The sequence below is a fragment of the Lagenorhynchus albirostris genome, chromosome 10, assembly GCF_949774975.1.
Source record: "Lagenorhynchus albirostris chromosome 10, mLagAlb1.1, whole genome shotgun sequence".
NCBI classification, from domain to species: Eukaryota; Metazoa; Chordata; class Mammalia; order Artiodactyla; family Delphinidae; genus Lagenorhynchus; species Lagenorhynchus albirostris.
The window spans coordinates 68,188,014-68,210,286 of NC_083104.1; the positions used below are offsets into that span (position 1 = coordinate 68,188,014).

The 22,273-nt window shown below is 36.6% G+C and overlaps 1 protein-coding gene across 5 annotated transcripts in view; it reads right to left on the reverse strand.

The window, feature by feature from the left end:
• The window catches only part of BTBD9 (BTB domain containing 9), a 414,901-nt gene that overhangs the window by 376,393 nt on the left and 16,235 nt on the right, over positions 1 to 22,273 (reverse strand). For 3 of the 5 annotated variants that reach the window (XR_009542943.1, XM_060162768.1, XM_060162771.1), the window contains exons 2-3: positions 5,876 to 5,921; positions 2,451 to 2,662 (exon numbers count right to left, since the gene is read on the reverse strand). Coding sequence is in view for 4 of the 5 variants with exons in the window: in XM_060162768.1 (XP_060018751.1) it covers positions 2,451 to 2,662; positions 5,876 to 5,905 (242 nt within the window). In the remaining variant the exon portion in view is untranslated. Of the gene's footprint in view, positions 1 to 2,450; positions 2,663 to 5,831; positions 5,840 to 5,875; positions 5,922 to 22,273 lie in introns of those variants that run through there. The other 2 variants (XM_060162770.1, XM_060162769.1) reach the window with 2 other exon arrangements.

Consider the following 22,273-nt stretch of genomic DNA (forward strand, 5'->3'; position numbering starts at 1 on the left):
GATATATCTATTTATATTGAGGGGAAATACATATTAAACTGTTAACAGTGGTTGTCTCTAGGGAATAGGATTAGATGGCTGAAAGGGAAGGGTCTTCATTTGTCAGTTTATAAATTAAAAATGAAATTCATGATGGGATTATGGATAATTTGACTTTTCTATTTTGTCTTCCAGTATTTTTCAGATTAAAAAAAAATCCCCACATTATTGCTTATCTGCTCATCTAAATAATGAAAACTAGATAATCCAGTCAGGTAGTAAATTTACATTTCTACCTCTATTACTCTAGGAGAAATAATATGAACCAGTTAAAGTTTCCAATCCATCAAGAAAGAAAGGGTGGCCAGAGGAGGACTAGGGAGGAGTGCAGAAAAGGAAGAGTAATGAGTGAGAAAGAAAATGTGTAAAAGTGAGAGCAAGAAAATAAGGGGACAAAAAGAGACTCCCATGCTCCTAAGATTCTCAGAGCAGGACTAGCATTTCAAAGTTTCCCTCCATGCTCGCCTAGAACTCCTCCCACCGTCCCCCAGAAAAGCAAGACAGGACATTCTTGCTTGCCTCACAGAAATAGTTGCAACTACCCAGCAAAAGATTCATGAATATTCTGAGCATACTTCCTCACTGGGTTATAGTATGCCTAAAAACACCTGTGAAGGTTTCCATGAATCCAGAGAGCATCCAATCATAACCTTAAAATTGCTAGATTAAAGGATACCTTCCTAGGGAGATCTTGCCAAGACCTATTCCCACTCCAGTGTGATCCATGGTACTTACCTGGATTCTCGATGCTTTAAAAGTGGTTTTGATGAGGACCCCTAGGAAGCCTAAATATGAACCCCCAACTTGTGGAAGGTTCCCTCCGGTACAGTTAGCTTGTCCTTATCTGGGAACTGATAGGCTCTATGACCACACTCATAAGGTCTCTCCTGACTGCTGACAGTTAACTTTGCTTTGCACATGAACAGTGTCAGCAATGAGAATCAGTCTAAGATAGCATTGGTAATGACTGAGTTTAGCCTGTTGAGCCATCAGATATTATAAAGGTTCAATACCCACAAAGAGACAGCAAGAACAATAAATGAAGGGAGCGTATTCCATTCATTCAATACGATCTTCAAATTTCTAAAAGTACTTGAGTTTCTTTTAAGAATATACTGATCACCTAAAAGATACCCACCTACAGTTGTCTCAAATTATTTTTGAAAGAGGGAAGATATATAATAGTAACAAATACTAAACATAAGGCTGAAAAGTTCTAAACTAGTGAAGAGTGGACTTTTACAAGACACTTTAATATAATGAATGGAAGAATGAAAAGGGAAAGAAGCACAAAAGTGGACAGAGGACAGAGGCTGGTATCAAATAATGACAAGACCAAGGCCAGCTGCCTTGCCTTGATAGGAGCATGTTAGCTAGAACTCTTAATAGACTCCTCTCTTTTCTAAGCTCCTGGCTGTATTTACAGTGGCATTTTATATTTACGAGATGAAACGTTCTAAAAATGTTTATAAAGCACTGTAAGAATTATAGCTAAACAATAAATATTTCCAAGAAACACATTTTACTACAATATGTGTGACTCTAGGTTGGTTTTGCTGTCTCGGTTAATTCTGATTGTAAAAATCAGAATGCAGTTTTCAGTAGAAGATAACTGAAATTTTATCCATGCCTTCAGCATCTCAATTTCTCGATATCAAGTTTCACAGGCAAATCCATGACTTTTTGGATATGGACTCTATGGATCTGTCAAGGATACATTATCAGTCAATAATTCAGTGATGATTCCCTTTTAACTAAGATTAGGTAAAATGTAGAGTAATTAGACCTCAGTTTAACATTTATAACCCTGGAAATTAGGGGTCTAAGTAACAAACAATAGCTACGTATATGCACAAGTATGATTTTTACATTAATTAAACACATATTTTGTTTAGTTTTGGCTCTAATATAACTATGAAACTGAGTCTCAGTAAATATTTAAGTTTCCTTTGCTTTGGGGTTGTCAAACGGCATGTCTTAGAGATCTGTTGGGTAGTCTGAAACTAAGATGTATACGTGTTCACTGGCGAGTCCAGAGGTCAGTCTACTCGTACAACAAGAGGCCTATCTGCCAATAAATCAGTTTAAGTTCCATTAGCCATCAACTGTGAGGAGAGGGCGAAGGCAACAAAGACTCAGCCTGAGAAATATTGTTGAGACCCTGAAAAATGGTTGATCGGGTACAGTCTAGCCTACGAAGCCTCCTAACCCTATGATTCTAAGATGACTCCTGAAAGGAAAAGGTGATTTTCAAAACATAACAAAAAGTTGACAAAGATTAAATTCTTACAGATGTTGAATTGAATGACTGCTAGAATTTATTGTTGTTTTGTTACATATTTTTCACAGAATGGAAAATACCAGTGTTTTCTACAAGTGACTTCAATCTTCAAAAAGTAATATACACTTACCGAAAATATTGGCACCTTGCTGCTAAAATTACCCTGTGGGCAGGAAAACGTTTCTTTTCCACAACAAATGTGACGTCGCCATATTCTTCCCCAATCAACAAGGCACCAATATGTTCAGACAAAATGTGCACATGATCAATTTCCCCCACTGCAGTAAAGGGGCGAAGAGGGTGGCTGTTACTCATCTTGTAGAACAGATGATAGTCGTTGATCTATTATATAAAGAAGGGATGACAGTTAGTGAGGAGAGGGGAGTACACTTCAAAAATCACTTCGAAAATCACATACCACAAACACAGATAAGTAAAAATGTATATCTAAAAAAATCACAAAAGAGAGCAATTTCATCATCATTGGTATCTATATTAACCCATCTATTCTGGGAAGCAATTCAGCCTACTTCCATTAACTCCACTATTCTCACTGCCTTATCACACTAAAAGTCAGGATCTTCAAACACTAACAGCACTTGGAGCCATCACAATCTAGAAAACTGTGTTCAAACTACAAGTCCCTTATTTCTCAGTATCTCAGGAAAAGGAAATTCAACAACCAGAAGAGCTCCTCTTTTAGCACAGATATATTTACTGAGGTGGGTATAACTAACTAGACCCAGTGGAAGACTTGTTCAGGCACAGATCTAGGCCTAAATCACAAAAAGAATAAACCAAATCGTAAGATTTCAAATGATTACAGAGGTTTTGGTCTGAAACCCTCTTAAATATTTTATAAAAAATTATAATCTTCTTAAGTCACAGAAAAATAACTTGACATTTATTAATAGAAGCTTATAGTAAGCATCCTAACCTCCCTCAAAAAAAGAATAACTCCAATATTTTTCTGAAGACTGTAACTTCCAGTCCAAACTTGCACCCCTGATAATCAGGTAGCCTGTGTTTACCAGAACATCATTATATTTAATCTCACTTCCTTGCTTTTGTATGCAATGCCTTTCTACAAATGTAACCGAAAATCAAAGGGCTAAAACTTGATTAACAGCTTTACATATTAGAAGGGGAGTTATTTTCTTCAAAAGCTAAAAATTTTTATATTCTTAAATCTCTACTGTATTTGCAGGTAGTACTTTTCCAGGTGTAAGTAACCCAGCAAGTGGATGAGTGCCCTCACTAGCATGCAGGTGCCTGAAGTGAAGATGTGGCTGACAACTCAGAGGTGAGCCAGCTACCCCTCTGTTGCACCATAAAATAGAAGAAATGAGCCAGATATGCTCTCTCCACTAGACCTCCACATTTTCTTTCTTTTTTTTAATTTTAGAATTTTATTTATTTTCTTATACAGCAGGTTCTTATTAGTTATCCATTTTATACATATTAGTGTATATATGTCAATCCCAATCTCCCAAGATCTCCACACCTTCTTGAACTCTCCACTTGTACCACGATTAAAGATTAAGCCACTCCTAATCTTTAAACCTCCACACCCAGGTCCATTATCAACAAGGTATGTGAGAAATTGTCGTTAACCCCCCGAGACTGCAGTGGAAGATCCTCACAACCCAGTTTCCCCAGTTACTTGTTACTCCATGCCCACCCCCAACTGAGGAAGCAACAGCAAGGAATGTGATGCAGAGGAACATGGAGGATGAGTTAGGCAAGGAGACACCCACCCCAGGTAAGTAAATAAGCTCCTGGCTCCCTATAGTAGGAACATCAGAGGGCTATCAGCATACTCCTCTCATTCTCAACGCAAATCCCTCTCCTTCAACTGCAACCTGCATTCAAAAGCCCTAAAAACTGAATCATCTCCAGTCACTTGTGTGTGAAAGACCAAATTCAGCTTAAGAGGATCCAATTAGGAGTGTCAGCAGATCATGTGAAATTCAATCATCTAACATGAGACACAACAGTCTAACACAGAAGTCGGCAAACTTGCCGCAAAGGGTCAGATAGTAAATATTTTAGGTTTTGCAAGCTATACAGCCTCTGTCACTACCATTCAACTCTGTCATTGGGAGCCTAAAAGCAGCCAGAGACAATAAGTAAATTAATGAGCATGGCTTTGTTCCAATAGAACTATTTACAGAAAAGGACCAGATTTAACCCTCAGGCTATAGTTTGCCATCCCTGCTCTAACAAATGATCAAGGACTGACTGTACTCTAGGCAAAGGATAAGACTGCTTTTGCTTTTTGTTTTGGTTTCTGGCTGGGTTATCCAAACGATGTTCAAAAGAGCATGGTCATTTCCTCTATCAGCCATGAAATTCTGAAAGCTACTGGTACCTGATTTCAAAATCCCATTTTCCTTCAACATGAACTCTCATTATCACTATCCAATAGTTCAATGACAGTGCGTGACTCTAAACAAAATAGATGCTTTCCCTAGCTGAAAGGACGCCATGCATACACCCACTGAATATGTTCTCTGGTATCATATTATCTTAAAATTTTATCTAGGTCATGAGTGAGACTCGAATGATTAACTAATAACTCTTGATGGACAATGATAGATTTTGGTTAACTAGCTCAAAGGTAAATTTATAATTCTTCAACTGATACATAATAAACTTTAATACTACATATATAAATATCTATCTTAAGTTCTCCAGATCTGAACTTCTTAATCATACAATTTCATTTTGCTAAGTTTACATTCTAATTATGCTTTTCCAACTGGAGACATAAAGCAAATATTTCCGGGTATAGAAAACAGACACTTAGTATGGAATAAACACAATCTGTATTGGCATATAGAAATAATTTTAATTAGACCAGTGATTCTCAATGAGCTTGCCACACATTGGAATCACATGGGGAGCTTAAAAAAGGAAAAAAGATGCTTGAGCCCCACCCACCAGAAATTCCGATTTAATTGGTCTGGAATGTGGAATCCCTATTCTGAAGCCATTCTTATGAGCAGCCTACAAAATAGCCACTGATATAGACTCTGCTGTTCTAGGTTCACATCCCTTCTCAGGTACATAAATATACAAAATATCTGCTAAGAATATTTATTTAGGATATGATTCCATTTTTAATCTTACTGCAAAGATGCAAATGATGCTAACAAAGGTACCAATGCTATAGCTCATATGCAGAAAATATTTTCGCCCAATGCCCTAGCTTATCTGTGAAGTGACAGTTTGCATCCATCCACTTGCATTTAAAAAAGCCATGTTTTAGAAACTACACATCAATAAAATTAATAACTTTAATAATAATAATAATAATCTTCAACTGATACATAATAAACTTTAATACTACATTTATGTTAAATACTACATTTATGTTCAATAAAGTTTAACATTTAAAACTTTAACATTTTAAACATTTAAAACTTTAACATTTTAAACCATCAAGTTTAATTTGATAAATAAAATTGAGAAAAAAATTAAAGCTCATGGAGTAAAACTATTTACTGACATGTTTCTTATGCTTCCATAATTATTCTGCTACTAATGACATACGTGGTCTTTGACAAATGTTCTAACTTCCATGCGATTATTTCCATACCTGTAATGACAAAGTTATAGTACATTTTTAAAGTTATGTCTTAAAACTCTGCCACTGCCTTTTAATACCACTGTTTTGTCCTGTCATATGAAATGGACTCTCATAACTCAGCAAATGTCTGGACTCATGGCTGTAATTTATTACACAAAAGCATCAAAGGAAGATCAGCAAAGGTTTTGAAAAAGCACATGGGGCAAAGTCTGGGAGAAACCAGACACAAGCTTTCAAGACTCCTCTCTCAATGGAGTTACATCGAACGTGCTAAATTCCCCCAGGAAGCTGTGAAAGCACGATGCCAACCAGGAAGCTTTTTAGAGACTCAATACCCAGGGTGTTTAATGAGGCCTGTTCATATAGATAGGACTGAAGACATGGAGCCTAAAAACCTATCCAATACACTTATTTAAACTTAGATTTGGATAGGAGAAAGGGATACTAAAAAAATAACCTACCCCACCTGCCTCAATGTATTCCTAACCCCTGACCTCCTAACATGCCAGATCCAAACAGTTTCATGGACAGGTTTCTTCAAAACTTCAAGGATCAGATAATTAGAATGTTATTTAAACTATTCCTGTGCACATGAGAAGTTTTCTGCTTCTTCCTATGAAGCCAATATAAGCCTGACACAAAGATGTGACCACATTCACACACTCAAAAATCAGTATACATGAAAAAAAAAGCCTGTGTAAAATATTGGAAAACAGAATTAAGCAGAAGGATTCATGACAAAGTTGGTCAATTCCAAGAAAGAAATTTGAATATTAGGAAAAATAACTATCATCAAATTAAAAGGTTAAAGGAGAAAAAAATCATATAATTAGCTCAATAAAAGCTAAAATTCCTTTTATTTTAAAAGTTTTAATTGAATAGGAATAAAAGAATACTTCCTAAAATTTATACACATATACACAGCCTAACTACAACAGATATAAGCATCTAGTTAATAATAAAACAGTAGAAACATCCCTAGAAAGTTCAGAAATAAGATAAGGATGTCTATTCATCACTATTAACATTTTTCAGGAACAAAAGACAATACAATTAAGAAAACCAAGTTATAGGTAAATGGCTTAGGAAACAAACAGGCAAAATAATCACTATTTGCTGATAATCTCATTGCCCACATGAAAAATCCATGAGAATCAACTGAAAAAATATGAGAAAATAAGGAAGGTTCACTAAGGTGACCACATAAAATTATTACAGTTGACCCTTGAACATGGGTTTGAACTGCAGAGTCCACTTATACTCGGATTTTTTCAATAGTAAATGCTACAGTATTACACGATCCACAACTGTGGATCCTCACATGCGGAGGAAATGCGGATACAGAGGAACCTCACACGGAAGGCCGACTATTACATTCAAATTTTCAACTGTGCAGAGGGTAGGCCCCCCAACCATTGAGTTGTTCAAGGGTCAACTGTATATGAAAATATATAGTAACCTTTCATGCCCAAAACAACCAGCTAGAAAATATGAGGGAAATGACCTGCAATCTATAATTGCAAAACATAAGCAATACCTAGGAATAAACTCAGAGAACATGTAAACGAAGTTATAAAACTCTTCTGAGGGACTTAAGAAAAACAAATGAAGAGACATACCCTGTTTGGAGATGTTGTAAAGAGACCAATCATCTCTAAATCACCATGTGAAAAAAGCATATTTGGTATTTTATTGTACTTTATATTGTAAACAAAAATAATGCTTTAGGGACTTCCGTGGTGGTCCAGTGGCTAAGGCTCTGCACTCCCAATGCAGGGGGACTGGGGTCGATCCCTGGTCAGGGAACTAGATCCCACATGCCACAACTAAAAGTTCCCATGCCACAACTAAATATCCCGCATGTGGCAACGAAGATCCCGCATGCCACAACTAAGACCCGGTACAGCCAAATAAATAAATAAATATTTTAAAAAAATGCTTTAGCAACAGAAAGCAAAGTTCAACAAAACATTCTTGGTAGGGATACACAGTTAAACACAGTAATTTGACAAATGGGCATACATATTAGAACACTGAGAAGGAAAAATGAGACTTTTATATTTACCAAGAAGTTTGTAAAGCTGAGAGACACAGTTCTAATTAACACAGGAATTAAAAGTAATCCTGATGAGAATCACAACAGAGTCTTTAAAGTAAATTGAGGTAAAGAAGTTCATCTGAAAGAATATGTGATTTCATATATATTCTAAAAAAAGAACAATGAGAAGAGGCCAGTTTACTGGATGAGAAAGCAAATCATAAATTAGAACAATTAAAACAATGTCATATTAGAGAGATATATCACTGAAACATATTAGTCCAGATATAAACCCAAGTATACATAAGCATTCAGTATAGTATATATAAATGTAGCATTTCAATTCAGTGGGAGAAAATATGCATTTTTTCAATAAAAAATGTTGGCTGGCCGTTCTGAAAAAAGTAAGCTGGATATTCATACAAGAGCACAAAAATAAATACACAAGAATGTCAACTTCAGCACTTTCTGTAACAGTAAAAAATCGAAAAAACTTAAAGGTCCATTTAATGGGAATTGGATAAACAAATAATGGTAAGTCTCTACAATGGAATATTATACAATGATTTTAAAAGAATAAAGTTAAATACTTTATTGACATTGAAAAAATTTTAAATATATGTTTACATGCAAAAAGGCAAGCTGCAAAACAATATTATAATAAAATCTTATTTTGTTAAATACATAGAAAGCAAATATCAAATTGTTAACAAGGGTTAACCCAATGGATTAGGGCTGTGGGAAAAATTTTACATAGTGTACTACATATTCCTGTAATGTTTAAAATTTTTATAACAAGAATGTTTTATTGTAATAAAACTATACACAAATATTTCAATAACTTTGGCTACTAAAATTACAAATTAAATTAGCTTTTGAATGAGACAGCAAGTGTTTTAATTTGCCACATCCAGTAGTACCTGATTTAATGACTAAGACAGAATGGTAAGCAGAAGGACTATATATTACGTCCACAGTTAAAAATTAATTAACAACTTGAAGTCAAGGACAAAAAGTTCATTACACTAAGACAGGCAAAAAGTAATGAATATCGGATACCTGGGTAGTATGGCCTAGGACAGTCTATCTGATACATCCCAACTAAAGATCTTCACCTTATGAGATTTTCAGTATGACTTTTTCTAAATTTACAGGAGATTTTCTCAGATGCAAACAAAGTGCTCTGAGATTTGCTCCTGTTGACAGTCCCAGAGGGCAAGGGCAATCTATTTATTCAAGCTGCTCCTTCAAGGTAAGAGGAAAGAGAAGGATAGGAAGGCAGGGGGAGCAGGGACTTACTCTGAGAGAGGAAATGGTACCGTCCATGATACCATATACAATTATTAGTTGAGGGTTCTGAGACTTCCTATGAATTTATTTACCAGGGATGGTAGTACAGAAACTACACTTTTTTTTGTGGTTGGTTAACTCTCCTGGATTCAAATGCATCAGAAAAAAACAAAAAAGACTAAAGCCGCAGTACTAAAATTCTCAGGGTTATTGACTATTTACTATGCTATAAGAAACCCACACCCATTTGTCCTAACCAAAATAGTAAACAATGTCCATCAATAAAGTGAGAATGCCATATGTAGTTCACAATGTTGTAATGCTATAATTGCCTCTTATTCAAAAAACCAAGCTGACCTAAATATCAATTTCTTTACTTAAAGCTCACTTCCAGCAGAACTGTTTACAAACTTTTCTTTAACAAGAGCTTACTATATTTTTTAGAATTAAAGTTTACTCTCCAGAGCTTAATCAGGAAATAGACAAAAAGCAAAGTTCCATCAGGTGGAGATGCGAAAGAGTCCTTGAATGCTGTATAAATCTCCCCTGGGAAACCCTCTCCACCGCCCCCATATTTCCTGACTGAAAGAACTTTATGGGAAAAAAGACCTTCTGCTCTTTAATTGCAAAATATAAATGATCTTTCTCTTGAGGAAAGAGATGGCATTTATAAGCATATGGTTTAGCAATTTCTTTCTGCTCTTAGTACCCATGTGGTGTGTAATTTGAAGTAGTAATCCTTAAACTTTAAATTAATATCGCTTGGGGAAATAAATGATGTCCTGTCTGCATCTTAAACACTCACAAAAAATCACATTCTACTTTCTCATTGGAAGGATGCCTCACTTCTTTTGATATATACTCTACCCTTGTCATCCAAAAGTCTGAATAAACAGGTGTAGACTGACCATACTAGCAGGTGTAACCTTGATTCTGATATTTTGCAAATCCAATTCTAAACCTTGCAGAAGAGTAGTATCACCAGGCAGTAAAGTGCTATGGTAAGAAGAGTTCACGGGCATTTTCTCGTCTTGGGATTCCTGAGATCCCTTTTCTCTGAGAAAGATTAAATGATTTCTAACATCCAGTCCAGCTCCAAATTCTTGTCGTTCTATGATTTTATATGTTTGTAAACAAATGTTTATAGATATACTCAACTTGGAACACTAAGGAACTGTACCATAAAAATACTTGATGAGATTATTTTATGAAGACTGTATGTAACTCCATTTACCAATTACCACATTGATTCTACACTTCTTGGCCAAAGGACAAACTAGTTTCTGAATCTATATATAATTCATTCGATAAGAGATTTATTGAGTTCTCTCTACAATACAGGCCCAGTGCTAGGTGACAGAAACACAAAGACTAGTGAAAGATAAAGTTGCTCACTGTCCACTGAGGAAGGTAGGGCTAGATGACAAATAATGTCAACTCTAGAACTAGCAGGCCATGATTTTATGATTTGTAGAAAGTCAAATACAGTAATCTTCCATAAGTACCGTACCAAAACAACTACAAAACATTATCTGTTATACTCGTGTCAGAATAAGAGTTAATATTCAAATAATTAGCAAATTGCTCTCTAAAATGGGGTACTCACATCCTAGGGAGAGTTGAATACAAACCATAGGAATTTGGGAAGAAAAGCTTAACACTTATATTGACATATATTTTTAACCTAGCAAAATGAGAAAAAAGGCAGTGTCCTCCTTTGTTCAAGGGAAATATCAGGTTTACCTGGGACTGCTTACTTGAATTTACCAAAGGTTATATAGTTTAAATTAAATTATTGCTCACAAAATGACAAGTGAATTTAAAAAGTTTCCTGCAAGGAAACCAATGATTGAAGATAATGTAACATTGCCAACACAAGCAGACAACAAGAAAATGGCCACTATGACAACTCTACCCCTAGTAATCTGATTTTACAAGAAGGTGACCCCTCCCCCAATAAGTCCTAGAGATCTAATACACAGTATAGTGACTATAGACAACAGTACTGTTTTATAATCAAACTTGCTAAGAGACTAGAACTTGATTATTCCAACTACTAAAAAGAAATAATTATGTAACATGATAGAGGTCCTAATTATTGTACAATGGCAATGATATTACAATATATAAATGTAGCAAATTAACATGTTGTACACCGTGAATTTACACAGTTATATGTCAAGTATATTTCAGTAAAAAACTGACCCCCAAATTTGCAATTATCAAGGTCATTTGAAACATACACTATTATTAACAATGAACCTCCACATTAATGGCATTAAAATGACAAGACTATAGTACAGAGCTACAGTAATCAAAACAGTACAGTACTGGCACAAAAATAGAAATATACATCAATGAAACAGGATAGAAAGCCCAGAAATAAACCCACGCACCTATGGTCAATTAATCTACGACACAGGAAGCAAAACTATACAACAAAGAAAAGACAGTCCCTTCAATAAGTGGTTCTGAGAAAATTGGACAGCTACCTGTAAAAGAATGAAATTAGAACATTCTCTAACACCATACACAAAAATAAACTCAAAATGGATCAAAGACCTAAATGTAAGGCCAGACACTATAAAACTCTTAGTGGAAAAAATAGGCAGAACACTCTTTGACATAAATCACACCAATATCTTTTTTGATCCACCTCCTAGAGTAATGAAAATAAAACCAAAAATAAACAAATGGGACCTAATGAAACTTAAAAGCTTTTGCACAGCAAAGGAAACCATAAAAAAAATAAGACAACCTACAGAATAGGAGAAAATATTTGCAAATGAAGCAACCGACAAGGGATTAATCTCCAAAATACACAAACAGCTCATGCAGCTCTATGTCAAAAAAACAGCTCAATCCAAAAATGGGCAGAAGACCCAAGTAGACATTTCTCCAAAGAAGACATACAGATGGCCAAAAAGCACATGAAAAGATGCTCAACATCACTAATTATCAGAGAAATGCAAATCAAAACTACAATCAGAATGGCCATAATCAAAAAGTCTACAAACAATAAATGCTGGAGAGGGTGTGGAGAAAAGGGAACCCTCCTACACTGTTGGTGGGAATGTAAATTGGTACAACCACTATGGAGAGCAGTATGGAGGTTCCTGAAAAAACTAAAAATAGAACTACTATATGATCCAGCAATCCCACTCCTGGGCATATATCTGGAGAAAACCGTACTTCAAAAAGATACATGCACCCCAATGTTCACTGCAGCACTATTTACAATAACCAAGACATGGAAGAAACCTAAATGTCCATCAACAGAGAGATGGATAAAGAAGATGTGGCACATACATATTGTAAAATGGAATATTACTCAGCCTTAAAAAAGAACAAAATAATGCCATTTGCAGCAACATTGATGGACCTAGAGATTATCATACTAAGTATGATAAGTATTATCATACAGACAGTGAAAGACAAATATATGATATCACTCATATGTGGAATCTAATTTTTTAAAAAATGATACAAATGAGCTTATTTACAAAACAGACTCACAGATTTTGAAAACAAACTTACGGTTATCAAAGGGGAAACATGTGGGAGTGGGGATAAATTAGGAGCTTGGGATTAACATACACACACTACTATATATAAAATAGATAACAGCAAGGACCTGTATAGCACAGGTAACTCTACTCAATATTCTGTAATAACCTATATGGGTAAAGAATCTGAAAGAGAATCAATATATGTATATGTATAATTAAAGCACTTTACTATACACCTGAAACTAACACAACATTGTAAATCAACTATACTCCTATCAATTTTTTTTTTAAGGCAGAAGCTTAAAACAAAGTAACAATCTAGTAGCAAATTAACCATTTTGCAATAGGGACACAGAAAGTACTTCTCACCTAATAATAATGGTTACTATTACTGAAGACTTAATTATAAGCTAGGCAGAGTACTAAGCATTTTACACACACCACCTTACCTAGAATTCTAACAAGTGGATTAGGTAGGTACTTTTTTTATCCTATTTAACAAATAGGAAATTGAGGGACAGATAAGATTAGGCAACTAGTCCAAGGACACAGACCATAAATAGCAGATTTAAACCAACGTCTGTCAAGGTCCTGAACTTATAAGAGCTATGCTATGGAAGAAGTCAGAAATGAGTCTCACTCTGACTCCTAGACCTGCCAACTAGCTCCTCACACCAGCAGTTCTCAAACTTTTTTTTAAATACCCTATTCAGACCCGGTAAATATGCCATTGGTGATAAAAAAAAAAGGAGGTGTCACTTTTCAATCCAACTTTTGGAGATTACATATATATCTGCTTTACTAATATGGGGAGAATAATTCACATTTTAACTACAATGTAGTTAAAACTCTAGTTACTGAAAAATTACAGACCAAGAATATTATTAATACAAATATGCATCAATATACACTATAGGGTTAGCTGAACAACCTGTAACAAATTAAATTGATAATGATAAGGCTAAACAGCAATTTATAATAAAAAAAACAGAAACAACTGAAAAACACAACTCAACGTAACAGTGATATGTATCTTTCCAAAAACATAAACTAATTCTAACTTACGCATGTTCATATGTGGAATAGGAGTTTTGCAATGCTGCATCAGACTGCTTAGTAGCCAGACTTCTTAGTAGAACACTAAATCAGAATCCTTTATAAACTCTAGTATTATGCAAACATGGATTTATGAATGCCACATCTTACATATTCTTAATGCTTCACTTGTATGGTTATTAGCAAGTTGCCAAAGGATATATATAAATGAAAGACTATGAGATCACCTGACATTTGCCATTATTTTTTGATCAGGGCCTACCAGTGACCTTGGGCCATCTTTTTTTTTTTAGATGTTGGGGGTTGGAATTTATTAATTTATTTATTTTGACTGTGTTGGGTCTTCATTTCTGTGCGAGGGCTTTCTCTAGTTGTGGCAAGCGGGGGCCACTCTTCATCATGGTGCGCGGGCCTCTCACTATCGCGGCCTCTCTTGCTGCGGAGCACAGGCTCCAGACGCGCAGGCTCAGTAGTTGTGGGTCACTGGCCCAGTTGCTCCGCGGCATGTGGGATCCTCCCAGACCAGGGCTCGAACCCGTGTCACCTGCATTAGCAGGCAGATTCTCAACCACTGCGCCACCAGGGAAGCTCTGGGCCATCTTGTGAGAAGTGTTTTAACCTAGACTAGGCAATGCTCCTGGCTTAGTTTGGCAATGACATCTAATTCTGGGGTGGCTGGGAAAAGCTATTCTATTATTCAATCACAAAATATCTGAGACTCCCAAGGCAAAAACAGCCCAATATATAATCTGTAGTATTATTTTTATTTTCTATTCATTACTTCTTCAGTTTCTCTGGATCCAATCTCTAATTAAAACAATCTTGGGCCTCCCTGGTGGCGCAGTGGTTGAGAGTCCGCCTGCCGATGCAAGGAACACGGGTTCGTGCCCCGGTCCGGGAAAATCCCACATGCCGCGGAGCGGCTGGGCCCGTGAGCTATGGCCGCTGAGCCCGCGCGTCCGGAGCCTGTGCTCCGCAACGGGAGAGGCCACAACAGTGAGAGGCCCGCGTACCGCAAAAAAAAACAAAAATAAAAGCAAACAAACAAAAAAACAATCTTTCCCAAACACCGGCAAACAAACAACAGCGTTCAAATCAGGTATGCTAGAACAAAATAAGTATCAAATGACCCAAGAGAGTTTCATTCTATTTTAAAGTTTCCCCAAATATTGAAGCTTGCTTCTTTCTTCCCTAGAGTACCTTCTTGAGCTTATGCTTCAGAAAGGGATAAGGTACAGAAACCTATCACCAGATTTTATTTATCCATTTCCCAAAGACCTACGTTATCCAGCCACAACCTTCCCTCAGTCTCTCAGCTCTTGTTTGTGCCACTGTGTAACTCCCTATAAGTCAACCCTCTATACAATGGGATCACTTTTGTAAATGACAAGTCACAGACTGCAACTCTAAGAATGGCTATCACTTACAGATCTTAGAGTTTATATAACTATCCTTTTTTGGGTTATCAGCCTTACTGGTCCCAAGTCTATTGAAAATTATATGAACTGTACACTGGGAACAGAAAAATATATGCCCCAAGAGCCAAAAAACAATGAAAAAGTCAAGATGAGTACAGAGGTTATTAGTTATAATAATATTTGAAAATACAGGACAGCCATTTCTTTTTAATTTCTTCAGTGGCAACTTATGGGTCTGTAATATTCTTGCCCAGATTTAAATTATAGGATATTTTCCTAATTAATAAAGGTTATTATAGCGTGAACTCCCATTAAAGCAGTGGAATCATCAATTGCAACAATTTAATTTCTTTGTAGCAAAGCTACTGTGAACATTTGCATTATTGTCTGCATAAAGGAAGTTGGCTTTTCATTTGTAGATGTTATAAAAATGTTCTACTGTGCATACTTTGATGCAGTTTGTTAAACCCTGCTATCTTGGCTATCTTCTGTGAAATTTAAAAGAAGATCAGTTGTGAGAAATTAGTCCACCTAAAATCCTGATTTATAAATTTATTTGTTGCCATTCTAGCATATAATCTAAAGGAAATGTTCACATATTATACTAGTCTTCCTTTTGTTCTTTTTTTTCTCCTATATAATCCCTTCCCTTGGTTTTATGAGCATTGTCTTTATTCCTCCAACATACCATTCTCTACTCCAATAAAAAAGAAAGAATAAAACTCCAATGAAAAGAAAGAAAGATAATTATCCTCATGTAGTCTAGCACTTAACAGTTCAAACTGAGAGCCACTGACCCAAATTTATGGCCAAGGCCAAATCTACAGCCAAATCCAAATCTACATACACACATAGTGTGTATGTAGAATGAGGGGATGAACAGCATGTGTCAAGCAAATAACTTTCATTTCAGGAACAAAATCTTAGGCAAAAAGTTCAAGAAGTCCACGTCTCTTAAGACTAGGAAAATGGACTTTTCCTGTAAAACTGTCATCCTTCATATTCCAAACTTAATCTTACCCCAAATCTGCCATAAGCCCCCATGAATATGCAAATATGTGGCCTGCCTATATGTGCACTCTTCCAGTGCATATATAAGCTTCACTGACACTGTGGAAGAATAAAATCCATTAAAAAAGAGAATAATGTACATTTTTTTCCTTCTGTTTTAGAACAAAAACTCTAAAGGGTAACGGATGGGCTTTCTGTATTCTGTGCACTAATATCCCCAAGATGCTACTGAATAATTGATAAGCTTATGATTAGACTGCTATCCTCAGTTCCGAACAACATTCATGGACCAAATTTAATTCAAATCTAATACTGAATTCTATCTCTTTTATCACGATCAAACTATGCATCAAGGCTGATCTCTGTTCCTTAGAATTTCATAAGTTGATTCTTTACCTAAAGTTATCATCTTGATATGTGACCAGCTCAGCTAGAGCACCAATTTGGGATGTCACTGACACAAATTCTCATAGCCCATCAAGAAAAGATACCAGGACCATGCCTTTATAAGAGAAACAAGCCTCCAATGCAGACACCTTAGCAATAAATATATTAACACAAGAGGAGGAGATTCCACTTATACTTTATAAGTAGACTACATTCTTTGTTATTTTTAAGAGAAAAAAATAAACTGTAATTAATAAAATTTTTAATGTTATTAAGTTGGAGTTCATTTAGTTTAAATGTCATCACATTATTTGACATAAAATGATCAAATGTAGCAGAAATGCTATAATAGACCAATGCCTGCAGTCTATTTCCTTCTCCAAGCTTATAAAAGAAAAAGCTTATGTTTTACTTGGCCAACAGGGTAGGGTCAGCTGCCGATGAGGAAGATTCATAAAATACTTCCTTTGCTGTCCTGTACCTATGGGGAAATCTAAAGTAATGCATACACCCTGTGGATAAGGAGGACTTTAAATAATGGAAGGAGGTAGCTTTTTAAGGATATTAAGTGAAAGATGTTCCATGTAGACAAGATGGCAAAGGCAGGAGTCTCAGGGCACTATCAGAAAATGTGAAACTGAAAAGGAAGTTTGTTTCGAGTAACAACAGAAAAGAAACAGAAACAAACAGTATGGCAGAACCTTGCACTATAAAATGTGTCTAAACTAAGATGCCTCCAAGAGAACACAGAATCAGAAACTGGGAAGTACTCATAGTTCTGCTGGGTAAGATCTGGACAAATCATTTCAAGTCTCTGAGATTCATTTTCTACCTTAGAAAAGGGGTGGAAGGGGTTGGGCCACATTCTGTGGTCCCCTCAAGTTCTAAATCTCTATAACTAAATCATATATGTAGGAAAACAATGATCTCATATTGCTGTTGGAAATATAAACTGGTTCAGCTTTTTAGAGGTTAATTTAGCAGAATCTGTCAAATTTTTAAATATACATTTCCTATAACCCAGTAATTCTGCTTCTAGGATTATTAATTCAGCATTGCTTATAATAGCAGAAAGTGGGGGGGGGTGGAAAATAAATTACAGTGCATCCCTACAACGCAGCAGCCGTTAATAAGAACGGAATAGATCTGAAAGTTCTGACTTAAGCTCCAAAACACAGTTAAGTGCAGAGAGCAGGCCTCAGTTCAATAGGATCCAACTATGTAAATATAAATATATGTGTGTTTCTATATTTAAGAAGGCACTTAAATATCTACTGAACTAATTAAGTAAATACATACATGGAAAAAAGGACTGCAAGGCCACACACCCACTGTTAACAGTAGTAACTTCCAGGGAGCGGGGTGGGAGTGAGGGGATAGAAGGGAGTGAATGGGAAGGTTTATGTTTAAACTCAATGTACTTCTGAAGTGTTTCCTTCTTTTAAAACAAGAATTGATTTATCTTTTATTTAAATGATATTTTAAAAAATTTTAAGAAGTGGAAACTTTAAAAAGTGCTGAAATATTTGTTTATCTAAAGGAGGCCTTTTTTTTTTTTTTTTTCCAAACAAAAGGATGAATACACTGATATAGATGATCTCTGACTTGCTGTACTTTCCTGAGAAGCAATTTGAGAAGAAATGAGAAACTATTGATGGGAATAGAGTTTTAGTAAAAAACAGATTTTTAATAGTTAAAAATAGCCAAAACAAATTCCTGGAGGGTGGTTACTAGGTCTTTCTCCCTGGTGTCCCACAAGGACAGTATTCAATAAACAAATAATACATTGAAATGAAATGATCTAAGTATAGGTTGGAGATACAAACGTGGGACTCCATGCCACTCTCAGGAATTGATTATAAAAATACATGTGCTCAGGGATTTCCCGGGTGGTCCAGTGGTGAAGAAACCACCTTCCAATGCAGGGGACGTGGGTTCGATCCCTGGTCGGGGAACTAAGACCCCACATGCCACGGGGCAACTAAGCCCGTTTGCCACAACTACTGAACCCGTACTCCTCAACTAGGGAGCCTGAGTGCTGCAAACTACAGAGCCCACATGCTCTGGAGCCTGCGCCCCAGAACTACAGAGAGGGAGAAAAAACCCCACACGCCACAACTAGAGAGAAGCCCACACGCCGCAGTGAAAGATACCACATGCCACAACTAAGACCTGATGCAGAAATAAATAAATAAATAACGTGCTCATCTTAAAAATATCTCTCAACTGCTTATAACCAAATGTTTTCATTAAGAACTTCTCCCTCCCCGTAATATTCAGCAGGTATTTAGTTTCCAAATTTCCACTTGACTAATCAAGGTTATATCCCTGTATCACACTTTGCATGATGTTTCTCACATTTTCCAAATATTTTTAAACTTACAATACCACTTAATTATTATGAGGCCCCTTTCTTGGTGTTCTCTTGCTAAGTGTCTAGTGATTTATTAAGGTTTTTCAACTGTAAATTCTGCAGATACTTTGGAAATGTAAACAAACATTAACAACAGTATAATCCCGAGAGTCAACATTCTGGTAAAAATCTCTGATATATCCTAATTCTATTTTTCCATTCACAAAAATATAACACTCCTGATGTGCTTTTAGACAGTACACAGGTCTGCATTTTCAGAACGGAGGAAGGACAGGGCTGTTCATTCTTTCTACACGCCAATGTTATTTAGCTTGTTAGGATAAGCCTGTGTTGCTTTTTCTGAGGGGAAGGACCCAGGGAAAGCAAGTGTCTAAGAATGGAAGTTCATGAAGGAAACGATTCAAATAGCTCAGTTCTAGGTATATTTGCTTCTCAGCTAATATTCAACTGAACAAACAATTGGGTGAATGAAGGCTTACTATGAGCCTAGCTACAGGGCAAAGAAAGTAACAGGTGATGAGCATTACCCATAAATATAAACTTAAAAAGTTAATTACTCTTCTCCTTCTGCTGTAACAGCTGTAACTTAGAGATCACACAGCAAATGATCACTACAGTTTCCAATCTCACCCCCTCCCCAACGAACAAAAGATGACATTCCAAAAGCAAGTAATGTATAAGTCTTAGAATTCTTACCTCTTTCCCACAGAAAGAATGTTGCAATATCTGGTGGCCAGCCACAAATACCTCTTTATTTCCAAAAGCGCTTAAGGACTGGACTACTATGAAAACTAACCATGATGAGTAACACTACAGAAAAATGCTGAGTCTCAATGTGGGAAGAAAAAAAGGTTACCTCACTTAGCTTCAGGGCAATGGGAGAGAAAACTCCCCTCGCCCCTGCTCACTGGATCAGACCCAGGAATTACCACTCTGCCTTCTTCAGTTTGCCTCATCTGTGGATTTTCAGCAGGTTTTTTCTCTCTCTGGCTCCACTAAGCAGAACAGTCAGAATTTTCATTCACTTTCCTGCCCCTTTGGAGTTGCATGGGCCAAAACGGTAGCCAGTCATCATATGTGGCTATTGAGCCCTTGAAAATGAGGCTAGTCCAAATTGAGACATGCTATAAAATACACATTGTATTTCAAAGACTTATGAAAATATCTCATTTATTTTTTCACACTGAGATGTTTAAATGACAACATTTTAGATATATAGGGCTTAATAAAAATATTTCTAAATTAATTTTACCTGTTTTTCTTTCCTTCATCATGGCTACCAGAAAATTTTGAATTACAAACATGGCTTGCATTTGTAGCTCACATTATATTTCTATCGGACAGCACTGCTTATAAATTGTCTTAGGAAAGGCAGTAAAGAGTATCCAAAGTCACACTGCTTGAGTTCAAATCTTGGCACCACCATTTATTACTGTGTAATCCTTGACACATTAACCTTTTTTCTAAGCCTCCATGTTCTCTTCTGGTAGTACTAAAATGCTACCTCGGAGGACTGTTGGTAGAATTAAATGAGGTAAAACAATTACTATGGTGCCCAGCACATAATATTCAATAAATATTAACCACTACTACCACTGCACAACTATACTGTTGTTATTATTCGTTGCTAGTACATGATGAAGAAAAGGACAAAGATACAGTGGGTAGAAAAAAAGAAAGAGGGTACAAACACAGTCTAGAGAGAATTCTCAGTTTCTCTTCCAAAGACAGCCCACGTGGAGACCTGCAATACTCAATGGCAGCATCTGAGTATTTCCAGTACACTCTCTTTCCATATAAATATGTCAGAGAATGTGGAAATACATAGTTAAAGGGCACTGGGCCTCCTGTAGCAGTGTGAAGAACCTTACCTTGGACGCCCGGAGACAGACTTGCTGACAAGGTATCAGCAAGGTATCCTCTTTGGCTACTGGTAACCTCATTTGTAAATGAGAAGAAAGGGCTAAAGTTCTCTGAAGTCCCTGCCAGCTATGAATACTCTTCTCCTCTCTTTCCAAAAGGGCTGCAGAGCAAGAATGGCTACATCAGAGGTCCACCACCATCACCATAAAAACACCCAATTTAAGCACAGACGCTGCCTTACCACCACTTGCCCAGCCTGTAGAGAAAGCCAGGGATTTGGAATTGTTGGCTCTTCTGAGATTTCATCGTCTTCTCTAATATGAACAAGCTCTTACTACTGGAATTTCTTATATTCCCCTTGTCTGGCTAAATTTGCCTGCTCTTTCAAGGCTCGGAACAGACCTCACACCTTCAGCAAGAGCCTTCACAGACACTGCCAATCTACGTCAGGTGCCCCTTTTATACGATTTGGAATCAGCTTGTTTCCCTCTATCACTGCCCCCATCAACAACGCCCTGTGATTTTGTTATTGATTTGTCTTGTTGGTAAGCAAACTTCCAGAAAGCAATAACATAAATTCATTCAACAAGTACTGAATGAATGTCTTAAATCATCTTTACACTCCCAGAGCCTTATACAGTTTCTAGCATATTTAAGCCCTCAAAATTAACCAAAAAAGGCCATATAGATATTAATGGCTCTCTTCTCTGAATCCCAGGCCTCTATATCCCACTGCCTACTTCATATCTCTACTTGGTTACCTCAAAGTTACTTCAAAACTCACTTCGTACTCTCTACGTCCTCTCTGCCACTAAAAAGCCTGCCCTCCTACAATGTTCCTCAGCTCAGTGAATCCAATTATGGAAACCAGAATGACACCTGCTTCAACCTTACACCCATACCTAATTCATCAGCAAGTCTTTTAATGTTACATCCTAAATGAGCTCTCAAATCAATTTACTTCTTGGCAACTTCTATGATACCATTCTAGTCCTCACCACCCTTGTCTCTCATTTGGACCATCTCTTAGCTCCTAACCCATCTCCCTTTTGTTACCCCAAGCTGTCCTCCACACAGCAGCCAGACTGAATGTCACATTATAAGACTGATTATGAACTCTTTCCCTCAACCCCTCCATGACTCTCACCCCCACTTAAATATCTTCAGTGGCTTGCCAAGCCTCTTAACGTAAGAGAACAGGAAAAACATTTAACTAGGCCTTCGAGGCTTGTGGAATCTGGCTCCTATCTGACTCCATTTCCCCTAATGTTCCCTGGCACATGACAAGCTCTCTCATGCCACAGGGTTTTGACATAATTTGTTCCCTTGCTGGGACCCCTTCCTCTTTTCACCTTCCATCCTCCAGGTGCAATTCAGGTACCATTTTCTCAGGCAGCCTTCCTTGACCTCAGGCT